This window comes from Dermatophagoides farinae, chromosome 8 (assembly GCF_024713945.1).
Source record: "Dermatophagoides farinae isolate YC_2012a chromosome 8, ASM2471394v1, whole genome shotgun sequence".
NCBI lineage: Eukaryota > Metazoa > Arthropoda > Arachnida > Sarcoptiformes > Pyroglyphidae > Dermatophagoides > Dermatophagoides farinae.
The window spans coordinates 4,401,567-4,429,404 of record NC_134684.1 but is presented as its reverse complement, the minus strand read 5'-3'; the positions used below and the strand labels follow the sequence as shown (position 1 = coordinate 4,429,404).

The window sequence follows — 27,838 nt, the reverse complement described above, 5'->3', positions numbered from 1 at the left end:
AAACAATTATAAACGACCACAATCCAAATCAATAATTTATATAACAAGAATCAACAATAATCGGCAACAACGATAACAATAACAATCAGCATAAAACCGATAATTTAAAATCTGAAAATAAAATCAACAACAACAAGAATCAATAATATCAACAAGTAAACAACAACACTTACCAGTATTTTTTAAAAAAAAAAAAAAAAAAAAAAAAAAAACCTAACAATACCTAACCTAACCAAACCACAACACTGGACACACTGCTTACCGTCACGTACACACAACACCTTTCAGATACCACACTCACATAATTTTATTTACAGACACCGTGGCACATTGAACACAACATTGGATACATCGTTATTGCCACTTCACACACACACACAAGTCCACCACCAAATGGAAACTTCGTGGATCCGACAGTGACCATCAAGCACAGCAACAACAGGTTGCCTTGTCACTGGACGCGACCGGCATCGACACAACAACACTTGTACACACATACACAACATTGGACACAGAGGTTGAAAGTCATGATGCGGCGTAACGCAGGATGGTACCTGCTTACGAGGATGCAAGTAAGAACCGGTAGCTCGGAGTTTTGCGCATCGCTTCGACTTCCGGTTACTCCGCCCGTCTGATTGATCGTAAACCTGATGCATGCACACACACATCATTGTTACACACCAACACCGGACACCTTCACACTTGATGCCATCCACCGCCAGCCAATCCACCAATGTGATTCAGCACCATGGCAATCATCCAATTGGTCTTGCACGATGAACTGGCCTCCTGATACACAATCGTGACACTGGATACTTGTTTTTAATATTTATTTATTTATTGTCATGATATCACACAAACACAAACTGTATACACAGATCAGGGGGTCAGGGGTCCAACGAGTGGGGCAGGCACCCGTAAAATGCTATCGTTGGCCCATTCCAGTTGGCACTTACCTGAATTGGTTATATCGATCCAGCATCAAGATATTGTTGCCATATTGCCATTGGAATTTCAATCGTTGCATTATTATCATGAAAATGTAAACATTGGGCTCAATCAGCTATTTCGGCACACATAAACATAATAGCTGCCCAATTGGCTGTTAGCAACCATCCATCATCGCATAGCAACGGCTAACATGGTTGCCATCGATTGTATTGTTCATACCATTGCTTGTTGCCATGGTACTTTAACTGTGTTCACATTGGCTCACTATGTGCTGCTATCACCATCATCATCATGATTGCGCATATCAGTATGCATATCATCATTGCAATCAATGCTTTTCCGCCTCGAACACTAAGACTACCGACCACACAAGTTGAAAATCGAGCATGGCTTCGTCACACACACATTGGTATTTAAACACAATGAAAATTTTAAATCATTGCGAGTCGACAACCTATAGTGTTATGCTGCAGAAATTTTTCTTCATCATATTTTTATGTTGTGTTGAAAATTTTGTTGCATACTTATATTTTGTTCGTACAAATTACATTGTGATCGTGTGTGCTGTGACATTTCACCGTGTGTCCCATCACCATCCAATCCATTTGTGTGATTCGTGCAACCATCATCACCATCGTCATCATCGTCATTCGGCCCATACACCTGTGTCCGTGGTCTGGCCAGGGTTCGTAATCATGGTCATTGGCAAGCGAAAGGATGTGTCGCCGAATGTGGAATTGCAACCGGATTCCAAGCAATTTGTTGTTAATCCCTCAACCCCGTTTTGGCATGCGACGTTTGGATTTGCATTGATCAAACCACCCGCACCACTACGTACCGGACATATTCAACATATCTTGGAATTGGAAAAGACTGGCCGACCAACCACCATGAACATTTTGAGCAAGCTGTCCCATCTGGGCCTGGCCTCGAATCATTATCATCATCATCACGAGAAAAAAAACCTCGTTTATTTTTTTTATATTTATTTTACTTTTTATTGTTATTTTCTTTTTCTTTTTTTTTCATTTTTTTTTTTTTGGAATTCAAGATAATAGTCCTGTTCCAGGATAATAATTGTATTTTATTGAAAATAATGACCGGCCATTGCCGGTCTTTTTCTGGATATAATAAAATTTCATTTCATTTTTTAAAAAAAAAAAAAAAAAAAAAAAAAAAAAAAAAAAAAAACCTAACCATTTAAAAAAAAAACCAACCTACAAACCTAACCTCCGAGACATCGCAAAACCGTCACTCGCTTCGCTCGTGAGGTTTTGCTCGAAAGGCACTCCTCCAGGACATCGCAAAACCGTCACTCGCTTCGCTCGTGAGGTTTTGCTCGAAAGGCACTCCTCCAGGACATCGCAAAACCGTCACTCGCTTCGCTCGTGAGGTTTTGCTCGAAAGGCACTCCTCCAGGACATCGCAAAACCGTCACTCGCTTCGCTCGTGAGGTTTTGCTCGAAAGGCACTCCTACAGGACATAGCAAAACCGTCACTCGCTTCGCTCGTGAGGTTTTGCTCGATTGTCCTTCCGGGAATTTGGCCACCGAATATTGTGTAAATATCCGAGCAGTTCATTGCATTAATTTCAAAAAAACAAATATTAACGAAACAGTCGATTCCGGCAATAACTGATAGTTTCTATTATAGTGAGGTTTAAATAAACCTTATGATTAAGACCAGAATTGTTGAGGTTTAGATGAACCTAAAATGTAGCAAAAAAAAGATACTGTAGCAAAATAAAATGTAGCAAAAAAAATCGATACTGTAACAATTTAAAATGTATCAAAATGTTGATACTGTAGCAATTGAAACTGTAGCAATTGAAACTGTAACAAAAAAATGATACAAAAATACAGTAACGAATAAAAATGTATCAACTTAAAAGTAACAAAAAATGTATCTTTTTATTAGTATCCAAAAAAGTAAAAAGTTGTAAGAAAATGAAATAAATTTTCCAACCTTTGATAAAGAATTAGCAAGCATTGTCTCTTGCTACACATCATTTCGAGTATCTTTTAGAAGCAAGAACATTCACAGCGTTTACTGATCATCGTCCATTGGTAAATTCATTGCTAACGAAAAATAATACAAAACGATCTTTGGTACAAATGCGTCAAATGGCATACATATTGCAATTTACATCAGATATTCGTTATATTGAAGGTCATAAAAATATTGTTGCTGATGCTTTAAGCAGAGTAAACGTGAACCAAATACAAACATCATCATCGAACATCGAATCAAATCCATCGTCGTCATCATCATCAATCATTGAAGAATTATTCATCGAAAGAATCATTGATGAACAAGTGAAAAATAAAGATGAAATGAATGAATATTTAAATCATTTCGGGAAAAAGATCAGAAAACAGAAATTAAATCATGGTCTCTTATTGGTTCATGTAGGAGAAGGAAAAGTAAGACCAGTGATTCCGAAGTCGTTGTAAGATCAAATAAGCAGCAGAGGAACCGCCAACGAATGCGGAACCTAACAAAACAATTGGAGCAATCGGTGTGACCATCGAAGCAATTCCAATGAATCCGCATGTAATTGATGTTATCACACCAATCATATCAGAGTGAATTTTAACACCTCAGCAGAAACATCACAAGCGGTCGACGTTCCATATTCAATGTCAGGATCTTTGTCTGGATCGAATGCGTAATTATTACCAGCACCAGAAGCAGTAAAAAAAACAAGTCTAAGATAATAATACTCAAGCTCTGGCAATACATTATTACATTTCCAATCATTCCAATCAGAATAAGTTCGTCGTTGCATATCAATAAAAACATTCAAAAATGTGTTTTATTGAAGAAAAATAAAGCATTTGCTATAATGACAAGATCAGCAGTAATAAACAAAATGACAATCTTTCTTTTATATATGCTTGAAAATGAATATAAAAATATCTTGAACTTTACCAGCAAGTTAGCATCATAGTTCAAACAGTTGAGGTTTTTCATTTCAACACTCCCCCAAAACCATCAACTGTTTACAGCAATTTTCAAATGATGATTCATTTCATTTTTCAATGATTCAACAATTGTTTCATGTTTTTCACGTTGTTCACTCGTAAATTTTTGTAAATCATTTATATAATTAGTTTTTGATTCGATTATTTTCCCAAGAATTTCATTTTTATCACGTAAACAAGGCTGCTCATTTTCACATTGAAATAATTTCGATTTTGATTCAATCATTTCAATGAAAACATCTTGATCATTCGAAATTGCTTGATTCGATGATGAAGAATTGATATTCATGATGATCTTATCAATCATATTGATTATCTGATCATTCGCGTTTGGTTCATTATGCAATAAATTTTTAACACTCAAAAGTTGATCATGACAATTGGTTCGAATGTTTGATAATTCCATTTTTATTTCATTGTTTTCTATAAAGTTTTTTGAAAGAACTTGTTAAATAAATTTCACAGTGACTTCGTAAATATATTGTTGTAATGTCATTTATGAATGATAAATATTATATATTCATTGTTGTATACTCTTTGACATTGATGATATTTGATATAATAAAAAAGAACTTTATTATCTGCTCAACATTAAGCACGTGTGTTTATTTTTTGATTTCAATTTCAAATTCAAGAAGATCATAGCAAATTCATCAAGTTCCTCTGGATCGACGAAAACGACCGAGTTATATGCTATCGATTCAACCGATAACCGTTGGGGTTGTCGTCAAGTCCATTTGTTCTATATGCAGTGATAATGCATCATATCGATAAATACCAGGAGAAATATGCCGATGCCGTAAAGACAATACGTAGTGGACGACATGATATTCTCTGCCAAAGACGTCATCGAAGTTGAGACTATCAAAAATCAATGTCAAACTATATTTAACGATGCTTCAATGAATTTACGTAAATGGAGCACATCTGATCACGAGTTGAATAAACGATGGAATGATGAACTAGCCCAGGGGTCGGCAACCTGCGGCTCGCGAGCCACATGCGGCTCTTTGGATGTGAAACTGCGGCTCTTTAGTTCCATACGCAAAAATTATTTTTTTTTAAATATTTTTTAAAAATCGTTCTGATACCTGTCTAACAACTTCTGCCTGTAAAAAACAGAAATAAATTAATTTTCATTTAAAAAAAAGATGCTTTACTTTTTTCAAGTCAATAAGAATTGAATTTAAAAAACGTAATGTTAATAGATTAGTTTTTTTTTTGTCAATAAATAGATAAGTTTTTTTATCAAAAAACTTTATTTATGCGAGTACATTTATTGTTGGTGAAAAAAAATTTTGTGGCTCTTTAAAAACTTTGAAATTTTGTAAATTGTAATTTTTGACTCTTCTGACTCAAAAGGTTGCCGACCCCTGAACTAGCCGAATAGAAAGCGCTAGGTATGGACTGGACCAACGACGATTGTCTACGAATATCGATACCAGAATTGAAGACAAATGATCTATTGACCAAACGAATGTTAGTGAGTTTTCTTGCTTCCATGTATGATCCATTTAGACTCGTTTTGGCTACTAGTTTAAAACTGAAATTATTGATACACGAAGCTTGGATCAAAGGTCACGATTGGGACGGATTTATATTACTGCTTATGAATATCTGAAAAGTTGGAAACTTTTCATACCGCAAATAACCATTTGAACAAATTCATTCGTGGTATGAAAAGTTTCCTAAATAGATAACGTGTAGTTGATTGTTCAATCTGATGTGAACTGATGTATTCTTGGTTCTCGAAAATCACCTCTCAACTGATCTATGAGAGTTAATGTTTCTCATTGGCACATTATTATTTATGTATGGTGGCAATGAAAACCTTAGCCTGCCATCTAAACTTGATTCATTTGTTTTTTTTTTTTAAATTAATTAATTTATTTGTCATTTACAGGCAGCAATGGCCACCAAAATATATACAATGGATGGCTCGATTATCAATGTGGATGGCGATGGCGATGACTGTTAAAACTTGAACCATAATAATGAGATCTGACGTCCAAAGAATTAATTACACGTCCAATATGATCAAGACGTGGCTGGCAACAGAGGTGTTTGATACGCGTATATCGCACACAAAAGTACAAAATATGTGCAATCAAAAAAATCAACAGATTTTGACTCACAATTTGTTGAATTGTTGAAACGAATTAATTTAATTATAAATTATAAATATATCATATACGACTACTCAATCGCATATTTGGTTGCAATCACGACCGATTGAAGTCCATCAACACTCTAGCATTTTGCAAAAGAGCGTGCACAATGGTGAAAATTAAGTACACTCATACCCCGCTTAACGCTGCCCCGTTTAGCGCTATATGTATATAATAAAATAAAATATAACAGCAAATAAAATGTGTCCACAACACAGTGTGTGAAATTAATAATTAATAAAACAAATTAATAAAAATAAAAATTCTCTGTGCACACACATGAACATCAAACACAAATTGCTTGAGAGCAAAAAGTTGGATCAAGAAGTGTGCATGAGCCAGTGTGATAAAGACAATGTTTTATTACCATCGGAACATTACCATAATATTAATATTAATTAATAATTGATAAATTAAATTAAAATTAAAACCACAAAACAATAATTACAAATTACAAAAACAACATGGGTTTTTTTTGAGGTATCAAAAATCAAATTGAACCAAAACCCATTTCTGATAGAAATTTGAAAAAAAAGAAAAGAATAAAAGTGAGAGGCAACTCACGTTTATAAATCAACATTTTCGTATAATTTCGGTGGCGGTGCGATTTAACATGAAATAAAAATAAAAATTTGTTTGATTTGACTTGATATATATACAGTAATACCCCGCTTAACGCGGGGGTTACGTTCCAAAAATTCTGAGCGTTAAGCGAAACAGCGCTAAGCGGGGCTATCTTTACATAATGCATTTTTACCCTTCATATACAATGTAACAATGTAATGCAATGTAGGGTAATTATACAGCGTTATATCGAATCAGCGCTAAACGGGGCAGCGTTAAGCGGGGTATGAGTGTATCACAGAGAATAATATCAAAATGAAAAACAAAAAAATCAATTGGTGAAAACGCATTTTTATCAAGTCAAAAAACACGTGCTCCAAACCATGGATCACGAATGAGTCACAAGTTACTCACACATTCAATGCATGCACAAAAGCAAAAATACACCACATCCTTTTTTTTCAACGAGAAACAACTCAGAAGATATTCATTCATAAAAAACGCATCATTCTTTCCACTAATGCCATCTATCGACCTTTCAGCAAATTTCAGAAAATTGTTTTGTTTACATCGAAGACACTGTCAATAATCGACCACGGTACTGCCTGCCAGCTTTTTACGAAGGAGATGCACATGCAAAAAAATGGCAAATCTGGCAATTTCAACCGAATGAAAACCCTCGAAATTAATTTAAATTATTCAATTTCTATTAATTCCGATTCTGATTATCTTTTCCATTCACAGGCATCCATTGGATTATCCAAATTCTTTGGCTTCATTTTATAATATCGAAAATTCGACCGTTTTATCAATTTGTGGCTTTTGATTTGAATTTGTATTTTTTCTTTTATCTTATAACAATTTTTTAAATTTCCGAATTCATTCCGAAAATCAATAAAACAATCGTTTAATGAAACAATCAAAAAAAAAATCGGGATACTATCGGATAAGTCGTTCACCGATTTTTGTTTTTTGTAACTATTTTCTATGCTTCTTCTTCACTTCTCAGTTTTAAGAGTGTGATCCATGTGCTCAATTTATTGTTCAAATGTTGAATCCAGAAGATATTTGTACCAGGTAAGAAAACAAACCAAACTTTTATTTTTAATAAAATATTCATTCATTTATTTCACACAGTGTTAAAAATCATAGCGTCACCAAGTTTTTCGGATTGGTTTCGAAATTGGATTTAAAAGGATGAAAAACTCATCCAATCTAAATATGATCGTTTGTCCACACAAATTCGACAACATTTCCGTCAACAATACAAATGCGAATATTGTGGCTATGCAGCCGGAAACAAGGATCGTCTTGATTTTCACATTGGCATACATTTACAATATTAACCCATTAACCTATTAATGGCCATGATCCTATATATAGGATATTTATTATTGAAGACAAATAATTTTAAAACTATTCATTCAATTTTTTTAAAATTAAAAGCATTTTATTTCACGTTTAATTAGCTTTGAAATGATATATAACTCATCTGTATTATCTTTATCTAAGTACAGTTAATTTAATCTTGATTGTCAAAAAGTCGGCTTTTCTGAATGACTGAATGGATTTAAGAATTCAAAGTGTTGTAAGATCATTTTATATTCCGAAAATGATAATAATTTATATTAGAAAAATGTAAAATGATCTTCAAATAACATTTTTAATTACGAGTTATCAAATCCAAATTAGAACTAATTACCACAACGATGATTTCCCGGTGATACAATATATAGGATCATGAGCATTCAAAGTACTGAAATATCAACTTCTGGTAATTATTGAAACCTATCTATTACATCTTAGTATCTCTTGTTTTCTATGTAGGGCTAGCATATTTTCCCAAACAAAAATCCGGACAATTCATTGATCAGTATTTCTCAACTATAGGATCACCATCTTTATTACTTACTAGTAGATATCGGTATCTATTTATTTATTCAATCATCAATTTGTATGAAAAAGACGGTACTGATTGACTGTATTTATTTATTAACATAGAAATAAAATATGCCATTTTCGTATGAATTACACAATTACATTATCTAATGCAGTTCAATTATAATTAATTCAGTGATATATCAAACAACAGGAACACAGAACACACAAACTTGGCAAAGCTTGTAATAATGAACTTGATTTTTCCGTTTACAAACACTACAACAACAGCAACAACAACAACAACAACAACATTAATATTATAAATAATAAATAATAATCCAATCCAATATCCAATTGTTACATTCAATTGATTGACTCGATTCATTATCATCTTTGTTAGGAAGAACGAACAAGAAAATTGTTGCTGTAAATCCTTTCCACTCACATGCAAGTGTATGGATAATCACTGCAATCGTTTATCACATCAGGTCAATGTGGATATTTTCAATCACAAAACATGGATTTTAATTTCATGTTCCTCGTGTTTAACAATGGGTCATTTCGGATCGATTTTTTCCGCCTAATTCGTCCAATTGTGAGGCTCAACTTTATTTTATTGCAAAAATGAAAAGACGACTGGCTCAAAAAGATAAAAACTAATGTTCAAAGATCCAGGTAGTCAACAATGGTTTATATTTTGGGATGTTCGCTCCATTCAAGGTCCACGAAGAAATTGTTTTTACAAAAACAAAAACAAAAACAAAATTAATCGCCAACGCAAACACGCACTTACACACACCTGGTGATCGATTTGTTTTAATGATTTTCAATTTTTTAATCCACACAAAAAAATGTTTTGCAATCAATCTAAATTGATTTTCAGACAAACAATTCAATTGAATGATTTGTTGTGAAAAACATTGAAAAAAGTCCAACTATTAAGTGAGTTTCCTATCATCCAGGATGATGAAACTTGATTGAAATTCAAATTATTTAATAAACGAAAAACAAATGACGTCTACTAATCATCAGTAGTGTGATAATGGCAACCATGGTTGAAAATTATTAAACAACTTTCTTTCAAATAGAATAGTAGTCTAGTGATTAACCGTAATGAAAGTACAAAGCATCAAGAGAATCCATAACATTTTGAAATTGTCAAAAATAAAGTCTAATGGATCATTTACTCAATCACCATGAATATATGAATATCAACATCAAACTAACAACCACAACAGCGATAATAATGATTATGATTATAATCATAACTAGCAGATAACCGAACAACACATTATAAAGTGAGTGACCACAAAAAAATTAAAAAATAAGGCTCATTTCAATATGACATTTGTTGTTTATTCGTGGTGATGATATTTCTTGATCTCAGTCTATTACGATGACGATGATAGATAAGACTAAGACAAAACAACAAAAAAAAATTTAAAGTTTAGACAAGGCCACGAGAGCCCGTGGTTTGCATAATATTCGCATTGAATATTAAATGCATGTGGATGATGGCACATTTTTTCCATTCTCATACAAAGTTGAACACAAAAATTCTTACTTTCTTAATCTCATCCACATATACTGGAAAGCGCACGGTTCTCATCATCATTTAAAATGAAGAAAAAACGAAAACAATTTATCCAACATCATCATCATCATCATCATCATCATCATGATCAACAACATTACATGGAACGATTCATTGTTAATAATAATGCTTAATCTTTTAATTCGTTTTTTCTCCATGTGGATCATCATCATCATCATCATTTGTTTCCAAGGATGAATTTGTATGGATCAATAGCCCCTAGGGATGTGTGCGTGATAGTACGTGGCGATGTGGTAATAACATCCCTTTAGTTTCATAAAAAAAATGGATCCATAATGAAGAAAAAAAAAATCCCAACAAGACGCGCATACTTGGACACGAATTTTTAAAGAAGACCAACAACAATCTCACTCATTATCATACAGTATTTTTTTCACAGACCATCTCATTTTAGCTATTTAGATAACGTTTGGATTTATGTTGATGGTGATGATGATTTAATACATTACAATTTTATTTATTTTATTTTAGATTTTCTTTTTTTTTCTTTTTTTTTGTTTTGTTTTTTTTTTTTTCGTTTTTTTCGTTTTTTTGTTTTTGTTTTGTTTTTCATGATCATCTCTATCTCATCATAATTACGAGTTCATTATAATGAAACATAGTTTGCGCTATTATATCAATAGATAGAGACAAGACTCACATTAAGCAGATGGAATGTAATGAAAAAAGGTGAGATGTTTTGTGAAGAAAAAATTGATTACATTGGCTTCAATTTTTTATCGTTTATTGCTACTGATCCAACAACAACAACAACAACAAAATCAACAGTTGAAGGAGGATTGTCTAATCTTGAAAAAAGTTGTGTCATGTTTTGTTTTCTACATTTTCTATATTACTGCAATTAGATCCATGTCTGGAATTTTTTAGTATATAAACCAAGACGAGTCCGTGCATTTAATTCATACACATTCCTCATCTTCTTCTTTCAACAACAACAACCACAACAACAACAATCATCTTCTTCTACTTATCTAGTTGTCATTTTACAACAAATTCATCACTAATAATCAAAATGCTTCGAGTAAGAATTCGATCCGAACCTGGTCAAACAAAAACTTATCGAAAATTTTCTTTCTTCTCCTTAGTTCATCGTTGTTGCTTCATTGATCGCTTGCGTGAGTGCAGGTGGTTATGGTGGTGGTTCATCAGGCGGATATTCTAGTGGTGGCTCACGTGGCGGAGGTTATGGAGGTGGCCGTGGATTTGGTGGTGGAATGAGTTTCGGTGGTGGCGGCGGTGGTGGACAAACCGTTCAAGCTGCCGTTGTTTCTAACCATCGTGTAGAATTCAGGTATGCAATACCGATAAATTATATGTAGTGTAGTAATGATCTCAACACTTGTTTGTATTATTTTTTCTATTCACAGAGATGTGCCTTCTTCAGGCGGCGCCTCTCCAACAACCATAGAAGTCGGTGCCAACGCTGTCCCAGTCAACCTTCTTTTCCGAAGTGCCTCAAGCAACCTCAACATCCAACAAGCTCACGATGGTATGTGATATATACAAATTAATCATCACAAATTTAACCAACTCAACCACTAACCAAATCAATTCCAACAGGTGCTGGCGGCAGTGTCCAAGAATCGCAATCCGAAGACGAACCACACATTCTTAAACACAGCGTTACCAAACCAATCATTCAAGAGGTCAGTGATTATCCAATAATTAGTTAACTTGTAATTACTGAAAAATTACGGATGCATAGGTAAACGAAATCATCACTCCACAACGAAGAATACGACAAGAAATCCTCCCGGTCCAAGAAGAAATCCTCACAGTTGTTTCGAAAGGTAAATTTTTAGCTCATTCCCAATTTAACTGACAATAATTCCCGAATTTTGGCCACACAGATGCTGGTGGCCGCGGAGCTGGTGGTTTTGGATCTGGTTCTGGTTTTGGTGGCAGTCGAGGTTCTGGTTTCTCTGGAGGACGTAGTTCAGGCTTTGGCGGTGGCAGAGGTGGTGGTGGTTATGGTGGTGGCTCATCAAAAGGCGGATACTAGATGACATGCCAACGATGAACAATGACTATGTTGGATATGAAATTTTCATTTCAGAATCATCATTTTTCATTTTATTTATTTATTTAATTCATATTTAAATTTACATTTAAATTATTCAAATTCATCCAACACCAACAATCAATTTTGTTGAGAATATCAACATACACCAAACAAACACACACACACACACATCATTATCATTATGAATGGTCGAAATAAATTCAATTGATTTTCTAAATACACAATTGATTGATTCGTTTATGATTGTTGAACATGTGATAAAAATTCAAATTGAATGCACATGGCACCATCTATGAATGACAATGATAGGAAAATGAGCACACCTGTTGCTGCTGATCTATATAAATCATTATATCACTAATTTGTTCGATAAATATACAAACATCCATCCATCGTCATACGAATATGAGACTTGAATGTCGAATCGGTCCATCAGCACCGACAACTTTTTTCTCATTCTCATCAATGCAAGGTAATTATAATTAAATGTTTTGTCACTTTTTTTTCTCAACTCGAAAACCAATCAACTGCAATATTTATATATTGTCAAATGTCGCATGTGAGCATATTTTTCCTTCATTCAGAGTATGTGTTCCAGAAACATGTTGATTTTAATTTATTTTAAATTTTGGATTTTGGATTACTACATGTTGTTCCAGCTGATTCATTTCGGAGTCATCTGAGATTAAGATCTCAATATGGACATGGATAACGATTATAACGATTTGAGATTTTTATTTTTTATTTTTCATTTTTTATTGTTGCTAAATTTTCGTTTTTCAATCATGTCCGAGTAAAAATCATTTTATAAATCATTTTTGTTTTTCTCTCCGTTGCCATCCGATGAAGATGAAGATGATGATGATATGTTTTTCTTTCTTTCTCTGTGATAATAATCAAGTGACTACAGAAAAACCATTTTTATGGACAACAAAGCGAAAAACTAGTTTTTTTTTGTCCATCCAGATACCATCGGCAATCGACATTCGTGATTCCGGAATATGTTTGTTTTTTCGCAAACTTGTCCGGAACCGACATTCGTGGCTATATTTCCAATTTGAACAAGTCACGCAAACAACAAATGTATCAATACGATGATAATGAATAATAACGATGAAGCACCAGAAATAGATTCTCAACATCAACACGAGGATAATGCTCTAGTTTGCTTTTTCATTCATTCATTCATTCAGTTATTCAGTTATTCAACCAAAACAAAATCCAATCCTAATCTGATAGCTGTCATCAGTTTGTAAAATAAACGGTCACAATCATCATAATCATTTCATTTGAATCCCATGTGCCTCTCTCACGCTGTCGGATATTGATTTGAATAAGGCGTCGTAATGCGAAATACTATGCCTTTTGGTACCATAGTATCATCATCATGATAATACCACACACACACACACATGAACCATAATGACTTTTTTCATTATACGAAAACATTTTTGGAACTTACACTGGCTAAACTTGAGATACGCTAACGTTGTCCGTGATGTTGGAGTTTTCAAGTTTTTGTTTCGTTTTCGTTTTCGTTTCGTTTGCGTAAACAAAATTGTGTCAAGAAAAGAAACAATTTTGTTTCGGTCGCCGTTATTTTTTTCAATCTGAAATAGAAAAATTTTCTTTACGCTATCGGTCGCCATTTATAAAATCGGTATTCACTGATGATGGTGATGATGTCACCTGTTTGTATGATGGTCGTCGATATGATCTTTGATCTCAACTATACAATCCAATCTCTTTGCAAATGTTGAGTCGTGGCTATACACATGACCACAGAGTATATAAATATAAAGGAAACCGAAAATCTGCAGAAATCTGGAGCCATCATTTCGTTGTCGATCGTTACTTGATTGAAACTAAAGTTTTGTGGTTCATTCATTGATCGGTTGATTGTTTGTTTGTTTGTTTCCTTGGAAAATTTTCAAAATGATTTTCATTCATAATAAAATGAACATGGCGTTTTTACTGACCATTTCTGTGTTCATCATTCGGCAATGTGTAGCTGAGGAAAACCTAGGTCCTCATCCTCATCAGATTCCAGCAGCAATCGATTCTTATCATCAGGTCCGTTATATTCAAGTTCCACCGAATAAACATGCAAAAGAGCCACAGATATACACGGTTACAACGAATTCATTACCAATGAAATTATTGTTTCGTAGCACTTCAAGTCGATTACAGATTGATCAACATGATGATCACATACCCGGTACGATTAGGCCAATGATGTCGCAGAATCATTTGCGTTATAGTGCTCCACCACCACCACAGTCATCACAAATACAGCAATTACCTTTGAACATGATTATATCGCCCACTATCATTCCAACAACATTGTTACCATCTGATCCACAGCAATTGATTCCATTACTACCTGCCGGGCAATTGGTTCAATCACAACAGCCACAACAATTTCTAATGCCATTGAATATCTATCCACTGATGATGCCGATCCACAATGGTGGTAATAGCAATTATGCAAATTCTTTACCAAACGCCAATCGACCTTCAACTCTCAATCATTTACCCGGTTTTCTTCTACCAATCAATCATCGGTCCACCAATTTGTTCGGTGGTGCCGTTTGGAATCCAATTGGTTGATCTGTATGATGACGACGAAACGAATTTCTCTTTGTCCATTTGATTGGTTGATTTTCATTTGTTGTACATTATAACCACACATATTATTTACAATAAATATGAATGTTTTTTCCTCTTCAAACAGTGCGTAATTCATGATTGATTTATTCTTTCCACAACTTAAACAGATGATGAATAAACCAATTTTTTACATTCTCAATGTTTTTCTTGTAGATTCAAGTTTAAAAATAACTTTTCACACACACATATCTCCATACAAATATAGTGTTTTATATGAACAACAACAAAGACAATGGCAATAATGATCATGTCTTGTCTTATTATCCACAATTTGCAATTCAACATTCAACATTCTAATTAATTGATCTTGTTAACATTTCACAATAATCATTTTGTATGCATTTACAAAATGATTATGTCAATGATCTTTTGAAAGATGAATGATCAATATGTTACTAATACCAACAGTACTGTCGGTCAAACATGCATCATTCGCAACAACAACAACAACAACAACAACAAAAACGACATAAAAAATGTTCCAGAAACTTGTTCCATAATCAGCATGATCGTAAAATATCAAAGATAAACAAGAAAAATGATGATCGAAGATGGCCTTATATGGTTCATTTAATCACACATATTTCAGAGTTGATGATCGAAATCAGATAAAACACTCTGAGTAGTGTGGTTTTAAGATTTATATGCAACATCACAGCTAGGTCATCACCATTCATCCATTCATCATTGACACAGTGATCATTGAAATTCGTTCATATTTGCATATGAAACATTTTCTCAGAAAAAAAAACAAGAAAAAAATTAATTATTATCACAATGGCATTAATTATTTGTGTGACACAACAAAGACAAAAAACTAAAACTAAACTATTTCATTTAAAGAAACACCATCATTATCACCACCTTCGGGTCCAGTAGATGTTTTGCTTTGGTTCGCAGTCATTCTAAATTATGCAGTGATGCTGGAGAAAAAAACAATTAAGACGAGGAACCGAAATTCAATTTTTTTCAAATTCATTCCCACAATACACGTGTGTAGCAGTGATGGTTAAACTTTGCTCATCTCAATTTTCAATTTGGTGCAAATCTGACAATACAAACATGACGATTACAAGTGAATTTGATTAAAACGAAATAACGAACGAGATTAATCAATTGAACGTGATTGACATTTCTTCTGTTATTCAAATCAAAACATTAGCTGAGGCCATGGTTTCTCATGTTTCTCATGTTTCGCTCCAAGAAAATTTAATTTTTAATTTGTTTATCCACATGCATCACATCTTGATCATCTTTGTGTTTGATAATAACCATTTTTAAAAACTCAAGCAGTGTACTGTTATTCAATAACAACGAGACTCTTCGCACTTGGTCCTGGATCAGATTACTGTATAAAAGCTATCGATTCGAATCATGATCAGCACACAAAGTATTTATTTGTTATCGAGTTGCAAACCCATTTCAAGCAAAATAAAAATGCTCAAAGTAACAAGTTTATTCATTCATAGTTGTTATTTTCATTTTTTTCAAACTTTTCTTCATTCTCCCCACAGTTATTCATCATTTCTGCTTTTGTTGCTGTTGTCTATGGTAGCTATGGTGTTGCAAAAACTAGCTCATCCCTTGGTTATAATCGTGCTGCCGGTCTTGGTGCCCGGCCACAAACTGTCGCCGCAGCCATTCAAACAAGACATGAGTTGAATTTTGTTCATGTTCCAACCACTCAAAATTTGAAACCGACCACCATTGAAATCGGTGCTAGCAAGTTGCCAATCACTATTCTTTTCCGATCATCAAGTAGTTCATTGAATGTTCAACAAGCTCATGATGGTATGTGAATCAATCAATCTTTCTTGGAAATCTAATCAAATTTTTTTCTTTTTTTTATAATCCAGGTGCCACTGGTAGCACTCAAGAAACATCGAGTGAAGGTATGATTCATTGCGATTGATTGAATTAAATGATTATCATCATCATCATCCTATCATATTCATAGATGAACCTCATCGCTTGGTTCATACCGTTAAAAAGCCAATAATTCAAGAATTGTACGAAATCATAACTCCAATTCGAAAGGTAAGTTTAATATACCTGGCTAAAAATTATATAACTCTTAATATTGTACCTTGAACTTTCTAGATTTCGCAGCAAGTGAAACCTGTGCAGGAAGAAATATTGACCGTGGTGGCCCGCAACCAAGGTGCTAAATGTTGAGGCTAATTTATTGATTGATAAATTAATCCTGTCATTTTTTAACAAGGTGGACAAGCATCTAGTTTCAGCGGTCTGGCTAGTACCAGTGGTATTGCTTCACGTGGACGATCTGGTTATTAAAGTGGAAATCATTTGTTAATTACACAATAATCGAATCGAATGAACGAATATTTGTACATACTGCACATTGAAATCAAGTTTATTTATGAATTATTTGCCACAAAACAGTAAATAAACTAGTGACGTTTTTATCTAGAAATAGATCAACATCTAACATGTCATTTTGACTTGTCAAAATCAAGTGTGAATCAATGTTGAATGTTCAAACTCCAAATCAATTACGATTGACACTGATGAGAAAATAACAACGGAAAAAGTCCTAAATCAATTTCAATCGAAATTTGTTACATTCTACAAACGATATAAATCTGCCAATTGAATCTGAGATTGTCAAGATGAAATAATCAGCTGATAATAATTTATCCACAAAATATCTCATCATCTAATTCATGTTGGCAAAAACAATAAAAAATAATACGATCCTAACCAACGAAATGAATTGTTTCGGTAACTTGTTTCAGCAAAGGCGTCAAATTTTTCCAACAAAAAAAAACGTAACAGTACGACCATTCAATGTTCAACTTTGATGTTCAGACTTATCACATATGATCAAAAGTTTAGAAGAAAAGCTTTTCTTGTTTTGTTATTTTTGTTTCAAAATTTCTTTTGTTTTTTTAGGTTCATCAACAGGATCATGATTGAACGAAAATAGCTCAATCATTTTTTCAACACGATTGTCCGAGAGAAGAAAGAAACTGGAAATTTTTTCTCCTTGCACAATACTAATCATATTCGGTTCACAATAATTAAATTAAATTGAAATGCTAGAGAATATTGAAAGGAAAAAAATGATAAACTAATAAATGATGGTGGCCATTGGCCATACAAAGTTTTAAGTCTCATCCTTGTCTTTCCATGTTGATTATCGTCATTGCAATCATTTGTCATAAAATTCTGATTGGCTCTCTGAAAACACTCTCTAATGATTAAGATTTGTTCATTTTTTTGTAACATAAAAATCAAAAGCCAAACACAAGTTGACCCATTCAGTGATGAGCAATTGATCAAAAAAAATAAAAAATAAATCTCGATTTGATGGCCTATGATGTGTTTTTCTTTGAAATTTATAAAATAAATTCAATTCAACTCCATTAATTATTTTTACAGGGTGGAAAAGTCCAGACAACTTGAATGATTGAAATGTATACGTATCAAGATTAGATTCAAATGGATGAAAACAAAAAGAAAAGAAATCAGCCAATGCAATTCTTTCCATAAAGTCAGAGAGTCTGTTTTTATGGATGACAAATCAAACGACATACTGCAGTATGCACTCTTGTTCTCTTTCCATCTGGAGAGATGATTTAATTTTTTTAACAGAAAAAAAAACAATAAATCGATTTATCGTTGAGCATGAGTGTGTTCCAGCATAATTCTATAGAATACGACATTCGTGTCGGTTCGATGATAAAAGCTCATTGTCATTGTCCATTCATTAATTCATCATTGTTGTCCAATGATGGCAATGATTCCAATGATTTCATTCAAGATGATGATCATAATGATGATCATGTTCGGTCAAATCGGAATGATGGATCGGATTGGGAGAAATAGAGAGAGAGAGAAAGAAAGATTTTCCCAATTTTGGAACAAAATTACATTATTAACAATAACTCTTCAGACGTGAAAAACCTCAATCAAAAGTCAAACGACAAAGACGTTGATGATGATGATGATGATGATAATGGTGGAACAACAAATCGAAATCGGATTTCTTCTGCTTTTGGATTCACGGACATTTTGATGATTTTCTTTTCCATTTCAAACATTCCTTATTGATACACAAAATGTTCCTGAACTGACACACATGGGTTATGTTTGAGACAATAACAATAAACAACCACAATAATGATGATGATGATGATGATGACAAAATGGACAAATGTTTTCTACGAATCTAACAATACAGGATGATGAAGATCATTATGATGATCTTTTCAGATTCATGCGATGGATCGGATTAACAACGTTATTGTTGCCAAGTCCTAGATATTTTTTGTTCAGTTTCATGGTAATTATATTTCGTGTTCATGCTATATGTTTTATAATTTTATAATATTGAGATTGTGGTGATGCTAAACGAAACAACATTGAATAACAAGGGCATTTTTTCCCTTACAACAACAGCAACAGTTGTCGAATCTAATAATTTTCATTATTAGATTCGATTGTTTTGTTCCATTTTTTTGCTTTTTGTTTCAACGAAAACATGACATAATGTTACACATTGAATCAAATTCCCAAGTGGTGGTTAATGTTTATGATTTCTTCGTTTTTCTCAGTTCTGTTTGTTCGTTTCATCTGATCAATCAAATGGAAAAAGAAAGAAATGGATTAATTGGACCAACTGTAAATAGTGGATGTTCACGAGTGGCCTGCTGCTACTGATAATTGACTTTTAAACATTGATAGTAATAGTAATTCATTCGTCATTTCCAAATCGTAGACATTATATCATTTCTAGTGGAAAGGATTTAAATTGAAAAAAAAGTCAATCAGAAGCAATCATCATCATCATCTTTAATGACGAGATCATCACCACAGCCAGTTTTTCATCGATCAAAGCATCATTTTCCACTAATATCAAATAACTAGTAGTCGTTCAGAATGAATTTTTTAAAGTTCATAATTATAACTCATGTCAATTTTATTCATTTAAAATTCAGCAAAGACATTTTTATTTTCTCCCCACACTCGAATAAATACTAAAATGTTTTTCATGATGATGATGATGATGATGATGGCACATCTGCTGTCAACATCATCATTTGTCTGTCAGTGTCATTTACACACATGAATACGTGTGTGTTTTTCAAATGTCAATGATGTGAGTTTCGGGACAAACTTATAATTGCCAAAAAACTTTCACCCGGATATGATCGAAAAACGTGTCCAAGAGCGGAACTCGAATATGAACTCTACTAAATGTTTCCTCTTTTTATTCATCATCTGATATATAACAACATCATACATGTACACATAATAGTCGTAATTACAATAATGATAATTTTCAACTAATTTCTCGAAACAACAAAAAAAAACTAAAATTAAAAATGCAAGAACAACAAGATTATGATCTTTTTCATCTCATCATAATGATGATGATGATGATGATGGGAATAATTTTTATTTGGGATGATCATTCGGAAGTTAATCATCATCATCAGCGAGAGGGAAAAACACGATTGGTCGAATGAATGGAATACAGCAGATACAATGCAATAGATCCACATCACCATCATCTACAAATGATCCATTTTCATAATTTAATCGCACTAAACTAATTCAACAACTACAACTGACTGACCAACGGATCGATTGATGATAGGATGGTGATGATAATGATGCAATAAATCAAGGCTCCAATGATGACTACAATAGATTGGATGTTAAACATGAGAAATCATGATTATCATTATCACCATTGTTTATATTTAAGATATGATCATGATGAATAATAATAAAACTTCAAATTTCAAATTGTTCCAGTTCATTAATGTGGTTAATGTTCGACTGTTGTGTTGTTGGTGACATAACTCAAACTCGAACATGATGTTATCAGACGGAATCAGACGGAAAACAAATCAAATTCAACAATAACGTTTGGTCCATAGCAACAAGAAAACGAGAAACGAGGAAAGAAAAAATGTAAATCAAACCACAATGCCCGGATGAATCATCCAAATTCACCATGGGTGATTTTACAACAAAAGAAATTTTTTTAAATTTTTCTTCGCAAAAAGCACATGTCTAGCATATTTCAAATCTGAGTCTTTTCAATTCAAGAAGAAAATCAAATTGTTTATGTGCGATTAGCATTTTCTCATTGTTCTAACGTTATTTTTGTGTTTATGTGTGTGTGAGTGTGTGTGATACGAAATGAGTTTCACGCCAAGATGTGGATGAACATCAAGAGATATGATTATCTAACCCGTTAAGTGTGTGTGTGTGTGTGTGAGTGTGTCGGTAATATGTATGATGACCGAATCTGAAGAAAAAAATTGATTCAAAATTCAAAATAAGCTCATCATAAAATGGCAAAACAAAAGTGAAAGTGAAAGCATTATCCGAGATTATGAACAAAAATGAATCCCGTTATCTTTATTTCATTTTTTTTACCCTAAAACACATGTTATCATAACACACACACACCCTTCTTATCGACAATAAGACACGACACATAAAGCATGACGTTTATCATGATGATGATGATGATGATCTGAAGATTTTCTTGTTGAATAAATTTCTTGTCTCTCTTTTGCCTTTCCACCAACATCTTTTTTCCTTTTTCCGATGTTTTTATTTTATTGATGATGATTATAATTTTCGTTTTTTCGCTGCGGTTATTGTTGATCAAATTAAACAACAACAACAACAAGTTGATTATATCCAATGTTTGATGGTGATTTGTCCGAATTTTACTCTTCTTTTCTGACATTGTTGTCGTAATCGTCATCGTCTCTTGCAATATATTCGACCCGAAATTTGTGCAAAGAATTGATTTAAGAGAAATTAAAAAGAGATTATCATTTCCCGACACACATGAGAGGAAGAAGAAGAAGAGACATATATCCCAATAAGCCCGAAAGGTTTTCGAAAAAAACATAGAGCAAAATTCAGATCATAGGCAAACACGTATTGAAATGAAATGAAAAAAGAAAAAAAACGTCCACACGACATGACATAGTGGTCATCAAACCATCTCGGCGAGATTCACTTTCTTGAATTTTCTCCAATATAAATACCGGTGTCATTCGTCAGTGAATAACCATCATTCGATCCAATCGTTTCATCAAGTCAACACTGTCTTTTTCAACTCAACATTCACTAAATCAAAATGAAGGTACAACATTTGTGTCGATACCATCAATATATCTCAAATGACATTTTTTCCTTTCCCATTCATTGCCATTCATAGTTCTTCATTGTGTTAATATCGGCTGTCCTCGCCAACGCCAGTTATGGCTCCAAAGGTTCTAGTGGTGGTGGTGGTGGTGGTGGTTATGGTGGAGGTAGTTCTGCTGGTTATGCAAGTCTCGGTGGTTATGGCGGTGGACGTGGCGGAAATGCTGCTGCCTTTGCTGGAGGTATGAAACAATGAACATGACTGTTTTCGAATGTCAACGATCAAAATTGTCATTTCAGGTATAATTCCGGCTGCTATCCAAACATCTCATAATATTGAGTTTCGTGAGGTCCCATCTACTGGTTCCGTTCAACCAGCAGTTATCGAGGTAATTTTTTAGGCGAAAATCTAATCTAAATTTTGATAATAATGATATATTCATATTCGCAATCTAGGTGGGATCCCAATCACTCCCGGTCATGATTCTTTTCCGATCCAGCTCTTCAACGTTGAATGTACAACAAATGCATGACTCTGCACAAGGCAGTGTCCAAGAATCGTCTAGCGAAGGCATGTTGATTGATAGTAGATATCAACTGTTCGATAATTTTTATTTTTATTTTTTTATCAGATGAACCTCACAGATTAATTCACCAGGTCACAAAACCAGTGATCCAAGAGGCAAGTAAACTGAACACTAATTATCAAATCACCTAATCATCAAAATAATTTTATTGATTCATTTAGGTACATGAGGTAATCACGCCATTCCGAAAAATTACTCAGGAAATTAAACCTGTTGAGGAAGAAATTAACACGATAATTGCAAGAAATTCTGGTTTTGGAAGTGGAGCCGCTGCTTTTGGAAATTCTGGCGCTGGTTTCGGATTTTCTGCCGGTGGTGGTGGAGCTGGATTAGGTCTAGGTGCTATGGGAGGTGGCGGCTACAGTATTGGTGGTACCAAATCATCCGGTCTTAGCCTTGGTGGAAGCCTTAGTAAATCATCAAAAGCAAGCTATGCTGCAGCCGCATCATCTCAAGCTGTCATAACATCATCAAAACCATCACCATCATCTTCTGCCTCATCATCGTCATCATCATCATTGTCATCAGCATCGCCATCATCATCATCGTCAATATCGGTGAAATCATCGTCTGGCTACTAAATATAGTGGGCAGAACTCTTCATCAACATGGCCAATAAATGAATTGCTGATGAAAGAATCCATATCCACATCCATATATAATCTATATAAATCTCATTCATTTTAATTTAAACGAAAAAGTAAATAAATCATTTCAATACCAATTCGTAAATGGCCTCCATGATCTTATATAACCGATTATAATATAGTTCCTTTTCGTCAAACTCTTCATTCAATTGTCGTTCGATTTCATCGATAATCGATTGGCTAAATGAATGCAACTCATTGTTGGTGGCCAACATTTGTCGTTCATCTAGTTGTTGTTGTTGTTCCAATGTTTGTCGTCGACGATTACTGGCACCAAAACGGCCAAACATTCGAGTCAATTGTTCATTATCACTATTTTCATCATCCGAATCGATGACGTCAGTGACCATAACAACCAAGGGAGATGATTCCGGTCGGCCATTATTATTATTATATCGATGTCTAAGGTTACGGTTACGTCGATTTCGATTCCGATTTCGACGACGACGTCGCGGTTGTTGTTGTTCACCAGCAAATTTTGTTTTAAAAAAAAATTTTGAACTTGAAGTATTTGACCAACTTGACATTTTTGTTTACAAACTGAATCGTGTTCTGAATTCATCGAATGCAGGTCTTTATAAACCATCTTTATCATCAACAACAACAACAATTGGTTAATCAAATCAAATCAAATCAAATTTATTTATTGATTATTATTAATAATAATCAATTCATAAATTCATAAACTCATACTCCAAATTGTAATTGTAATAATAATTGTATACATTGTACATAATCACGACTTGATCGATAAACAAGCCATCATGTACTCCATTTTATTGACAAATGTTTTGCCGGGTAATCGTTGCCAATCGACAATTTTAAATTGCCCATTCAATTGTTGCCATTGTTGATTCGAAACAAGGTTACTTGGCAGAAATTCTTGTGGTGATGATGATAATTTCACTTTGATGCCGGAATGAGGACCACTTTTAACCGATACAGTTCGATCACCGTTCGGTGATATCAATACCAGTGATGATGCGGTGCCACATATTGGTTCTTGTTTGCCCACCCCAACAGATGCATTCAACGAAACAACTTTCCATCCCATTGCTTTCGCCAACGACTGTACGGCAATAACTAAATGATGAGAAACCAGATTCAATAAAAGATGACGAAGTTCTTGCGATTCGAATGATAGATTCAATACACGGCCATCTCGCATGATTGCTTTGACCGTTTTGGTATCAATATGAAGCATAACTGATGTTCTGCAACTACTAAAGCCTTCATAACCATATGAATAAAGATCCACACGTACTGATGTTTGATTCGGTGCGTTTAAATAATTCCAATTGGGTATAATCAATGGATCCTGTATTTCAATGGCCAATGAATCGATCAAACACATTGTTCGTAGCCGTAACATGGAATGTTGCGCCTGTTGAATAACCTGTTCTAGAATGGTTTCATTTTGCGAAATTTGTGCCAATGTTTTCTTATCGTATGCCCGAGGACCGGCCACATATCGTGCTGAATTGATTGCCAGTGTAACCGATGTAGGTCGTGGTAATGGGAAATGCATATTTTTATAATGAATTTCATGCAACAATTGATAAAGCGTGTGTTCCAAAACGGTATTATTACTGGCACTATCATATTGTGTCGAACTATTGGGCGATTGATGACAAAGATTAATAGACAACTGTAACCCGGGGAATAATGGCGCCAGAATTTGATTTCCAGCCGCTATGGTTGGTATGGGCAACTTTAATAATACCGATTCATGTGCCAATCGTTTGAATAGTTCATTATTGAAAAGCATATTCTGAGCAATTTCCAATCGTGTCTGCCATGACGAGTCTGTGGATTGATTTTGTAGCTGTGGATGTGATACTCTCAATGGCTCGAATAATGTATTCGATTGAACATTTCCTTTGACAGTGCGTACAACATAAAAATTGCCACCCTCCAATGTTTTCGGTGCATTGACAATCAATGAACTAGGCTTCATTGATGTTTGGTTTTCATTACGAATCACTTCGAATGTTGCCGGTTGCGAAAAATTTGACCATGCACCACGATAGCTTAGGTCACCAATAATACTTTGTCCTTTTTTTCGTAGTCGCCAATTTTGTCGCATAGTTCGTAGTTCGGTATGGAAATCTATCCGAGATCTGGAGGTGTGGTTGGCTTCATTCTGTAATCGATCCAATGCATTCGAAATCAGTTGAGCTGCCTGGGCTAGGGCTTTCTTTTTGGAAACCAAAACGGTAATGTGCTTTTCGTCGGTCATACGGCTCTGATCTTTGGCCACTGGTTCAATAACCAGATAATCAGGTTCTTTTGCCACTTTTATGACATCATACATCACAGAAATATTAGTCAATGCGTTCATTATTTTCGATTTTATCGATTCAAATTGTGGTGCTAATTGACAAAACGGTGGTCTTTGTGTAGGATTTATGAATGATGAAACATTCACTTGTACTTCGGGTATTTCGAAATCCTTGCTAATGTTATTATTCTGACCATTGTCTTGATTTGACAGTATCGTCGACAGTTTATCAAAATCAATTCGTTGAATAATTCTAGCAAAATTTTCGGACATATTCAATGGCTGTTTGTAGATTTCGGTGCCATCATTCAATATTTCTTGCACCATGTATTCATCGGTAACTTCCATCGAAACGGCCAACGATTGTTGGCCAGGATTGGTTGTAGAATTGGAATTCATTTTGTCAATTCCAGCTTAGTTTTTTCTATAACTATATTATAATAATAATAATAAACAAAAATTAAATTTCAATAACCAAAAATTGATGACAATGTCAACTTGCCCTGGTGTGAATTTGGAGAAAATTTTCGCATTGATGCAAACGATAGATGAAATCAAGACTTTAAGATAAACTGATGGATTCATTCAAAGTTTATGAAAAAAAGCTGAACAAAATAAACCGGGAATAATTGTTGGCTCAAAATTCCATTGAATTTTGCATTATGCTTGATACAATGCATGCTGAGTTCGGGGAGTTGTCAATAGATGACAGTACACATAATGGTTTGGACTTTGATCGAAATCGACACTACACTGTATTCACTTTTGATTCGAATTTTCAAAAAATTAAATTCTTCATCATCAAATTATTACGCAGAACAGTGATAAGTTGAAATTCAGGATATTTAAACAAAAAATAAGATAATCTGATGGATGAAAAAGTTCTTCCTGAATAATAAAAAAAAATTCTTCTTTATTCCAAGTTTTTTTCAGCAGCAGACAAATGGTCATGACTGATAATCCATAAGCCGGCCATTTTGGTCTCGACAATAAAAAATACCGGAAACAAAGATTAATAGATGGCGAAACACAAAAAAATACGAAAAGCTAAAATGAAAGAAAAAGACAATTAAAGCTTAATCCAATTCGAGGAAGAGAACACCTTTATCATCAACGCCTACGACAACAACAACAACAATTACTGTTGTTGTTGATTCTTCGTTGAAACCGAAACCGTTGGATTCGTCGGATATAAAAAGCTGACAGTTTTTCAACTGAACATTCCTGCACAGCTGCAATTACCGAATGAAAGTGATTGTCATATTTTGCACCATGTTTCGAGTAAGTAGACATTCGAGGTGACCAAAGTGACAATCTGACATTTTTTTAAATTTCACCAACCAAAGATAATCATCTTATTTTGTTCATTGATTTCCATCATCATTCCCTTGGTATCGGCTGCCGATTATGGAACCAAAACTTACACAAAAGATTATTCATTACCAAAAAATGGTCAAACATCATCAACATCGGTGATCAACATATCACCATTATCCGGCCAACAGCAACAACAATCACAACCAAGCAACATTGGTGGACAAACGACAAATTATTATCAACAACAATCACAGCCATTACAACCAATATCACCAAGTTCGCTTCTGGCTGGTCCATTATATAAAATGCCTGCCACCACCTCAACATCAATATCAACATCAACATCGTCAGAATCAAATGTAATACAAGCAGCCGTACAAAGTAAACACGAAATACAATTTCGTGATTATCCAACAACTGGTAATATTGTGCCGACCATTGTGGAGGTTGGTGCCATTTCCGTGCCACTACACATTCTATTTAAATCGGCATCAAGTAGTTTGAAAATTCATCAGGCTCATGAAGGATCCGAAGGTTCCATACAAGAGACCGAAAGTGAAGATGAACCTCATCGCTTGGTGCATAGACTTAAAAAGCCTATATACCAAGAGGTCCACGAATTAATCACGCCCTTCCGAAAGGTAGGTTTAAACTATAAATTTGAAAATCTTAATATTAAAAATTAAAATTTATAATCAAATATTCAACATTGAACTTTCCAGATTTATCAGCAGGTGCAACCTGTGCAGGAAGAAATCATCACTGTCATCGCCAGAGGAAATGAACAGGAAAATTCAATCGAAACCGGAAATGAATCGCTGGAAAAAATGTATGAAAAAACTAAACAACCGATTGGTGTGACGACTAAACAAAGTTCATCATATGGAACAAGTATCAGCCCTAATAATAGTAATATCGGCGATACTGGAACAGGTGTGTCAATATCGAAACCACCACTCAAAGGTGGTTATTGATCGCAATCAATCGATTCAAATTCATTATTCAATGAA

The 27,838-nt window shown here is 34.1% G+C and overlaps 6 protein-coding genes, 1 long non-coding RNA gene and 1 pseudogene across 8 annotated transcripts; 7 read left to right on the top strand and 1 right to left on the bottom strand.

The window, feature by feature from the left end:
* The first annotated feature begins 2,734 nt into the window (after nt 1–2,734).
* Nucleotides 2,735–5,556, top strand: LOC142597759 (uncharacterized; annotated as a pseudogene).
* A 1,711-nt stretch (nt 5,557–7,267) lies between these two features.
* LOC124495420 (uncharacterized) lies at nt 7,268–8,132 on the top strand. The gene is made up of 2 exons (XR_006959293.2): nt 7,268–7,744; nt 7,805–8,132. It is a non-coding gene; the product is annotated as an uncharacterized LOC124495420 (long non-coding RNA).
* Nucleotides 8,133–10,901: 2,769 nt separating this feature from the next.
* Nucleotides 10,902–12,403, top strand: LOC124495388 (uncharacterized). Its single transcript, XM_047058754.2, has 6 exons — nt 10,902–11,184; nt 11,249–11,454; nt 11,531–11,652; nt 11,724–11,809; nt 11,869–11,953; nt 12,014–12,403. Exons 1-6 carry the CDS (start codon nt 11,176–11,178, stop codon nt 12,163–12,165), a joined length of 660 nt encoding a protein of 219 aa, XP_046914710.2. The 5' UTR covers nt 10,902–11,175; the 3' UTR covers nt 12,166–12,403.
* Nucleotides 12,404–12,557: 154 nt separating this feature from the next.
* Nucleotides 12,558–17,290, top strand: LOC124496166 (uncharacterized). 2 transcript variants are annotated; one of them, XM_047059655.2, is made up of 7 exons: nt 12,558–12,658; nt 15,700–16,302; nt 16,371–16,647; nt 16,713–16,748; nt 16,814–16,893; nt 16,957–17,017; nt 17,078–17,290. In XM_047059655.2, exons 2-7 carry the CDS (start codon nt 16,231–16,233, stop codon nt 17,149–17,151), a joined length of 600 nt encoding a protein of 199 aa, XP_046915611.2. In that variant the 5' UTR covers nt 12,558–12,658; nt 15,700–16,230; the 3' UTR covers nt 17,152–17,290. The 2 variants fall into 2 exon arrangements, with proteins under 2 accessions (XP_046915611.2, XP_046915610.2); XM_047059654.2 differs by lacking the exon at nt 12,558–12,658 and having other exon boundaries at nt 15,177–16,302.
* LOC124496165 (uncharacterized) lies at nt 14,016–14,938 on the top strand. Its single transcript, XM_047059653.2, has one exon. It carries the CDS (start codon nt 14,122–14,124, stop codon nt 14,794–14,796), a length of 675 nt encoding a protein of 224 aa, XP_046915609.2. The 5' UTR covers nt 14,016–14,121; the 3' UTR covers nt 14,797–14,938.
* Nucleotides 17,291–21,826: 4,536 nt separating the features above from the next.
* Nucleotides 21,827–23,307, top strand: LOC124496125 (uncharacterized). Its single transcript, XM_047059596.2, has 6 exons — nt 21,827–21,994; nt 22,070–22,238; nt 22,297–22,385; nt 22,453–22,567; nt 22,629–22,678; nt 22,745–23,307. Exons 1-6 carry the CDS (start codon nt 21,989–21,991, stop codon nt 23,162–23,164), a joined length of 849 nt encoding a protein of 282 aa, XP_046915552.2. The 5' UTR covers nt 21,827–21,988; the 3' UTR covers nt 23,165–23,307.
* Nucleotides 23,308–23,844: 537 nt separating this feature from the next.
* On the bottom strand, nt 23,845–26,208 carry MED17 (mediator complex subunit 17). Its single transcript, XM_047059592.2, has 2 exons — nt 26,014–26,208; nt 23,845–25,941 (listed from the first exon to the last, which is right to left on the bottom strand). The coding sequence occupies exon 2, from the start codon at nt 25,908–25,910 to the stop codon at nt 23,967–23,969; it is 1,944 nt and encodes a 647-aa protein (XP_046915548.2). The 5' UTR covers nt 25,911–25,941; nt 26,014–26,208; the 3' UTR covers nt 23,845–23,966.
* Nucleotides 26,209–26,347: 139 nt separating this feature from the next.
* On the top strand, nt 26,348–27,838 carry LOC124496122 (uncharacterized). The gene is made up of 3 exons (XM_047059593.2): nt 26,348–26,792; nt 26,858–27,469; nt 27,551–27,838. Exons 1-3 carry the CDS (start codon nt 26,757–26,759, stop codon nt 27,800–27,802), a joined length of 900 nt encoding a protein of 299 aa, XP_046915549.2. The 5' UTR covers nt 26,348–26,756; the 3' UTR covers nt 27,803–27,838.

Coding starts and splice junctions, on each gene's coding strand:
- LOC124496122 (XM_047059593.2), top strand. CDS start 26,757: ATGAAAGTGATTGTCATATTTTGCACCATGTTTCGA. Junction 26,793..26,857: donor TATTTTGCACCATGTTTCGA/GTAAGTAGACAT, acceptor CACCAACCAAAG/ATAATCATCTTATTTTGTTC. Junction 27,470..27,550: donor TAATCACGCCCTTCCGAAAG/GTAGGTTTAAAC, acceptor TGAACTTTCCAG/ATTTATCAGCAGGTGCAACC.
- LOC124496166 (XM_047059655.2), top strand. CDS start 16,231: ATGATCAGCACACAAAGTATTTATTTGTTATCGAGTTGCAAACCCATT. Junction 16,894..16,956: donor TCATAACTCCAATTCGAAAG/GTAAGTTTAATA, acceptor TGAACTTTCTAG/ATTTCGCAGCAAGTGAAACC. Junction 17,018..17,077: donor CGTGGTGGCCCGCAACCAAG/GTGCTAAATGTT, acceptor TTTTTTAACAAG/GTGGACAAGCATCTAGTTTC.
- LOC124496125 (XM_047059596.2), top strand. Junction 22,239..22,296: donor TGCTGCTGCCTTTGCTGGAG/GTATGAAACAAT, acceptor TTGTCATTTCAG/GTATAATTCCGGCTGCTATC. Junction 22,386..22,452: donor TTCAACCAGCAGTTATCGAG/GTAATTTTTTAG, acceptor TTCGCAATCTAG/GTGGGATCCCAATCACTCCC.
- MED17 (XM_047059592.2), bottom strand. CDS start 25,910: ATGAATTCCAATTCTACAACCAATCCTGGCCAACAATCGTTGGCCGTT.
- LOC124496165 (XM_047059653.2), top strand. CDS start 14,122: ATGATTTTCATTCATAATAAAATGAACATGGCGTTTTTACTGACCATT.
- LOC124495388 (XM_047058754.2), top strand. Junction 11,455..11,530: donor AACCATCGTGTAGAATTCAG/GTATGCAATACC, acceptor TTCTATTCACAG/AGATGTGCCTTCTTCAGGCG. Junction 11,954..12,013: donor CCTCACAGTTGTTTCGAAAG/GTAAATTTTTAG, acceptor TTGGCCACACAG/ATGCTGGTGGCCGCGGAGCT.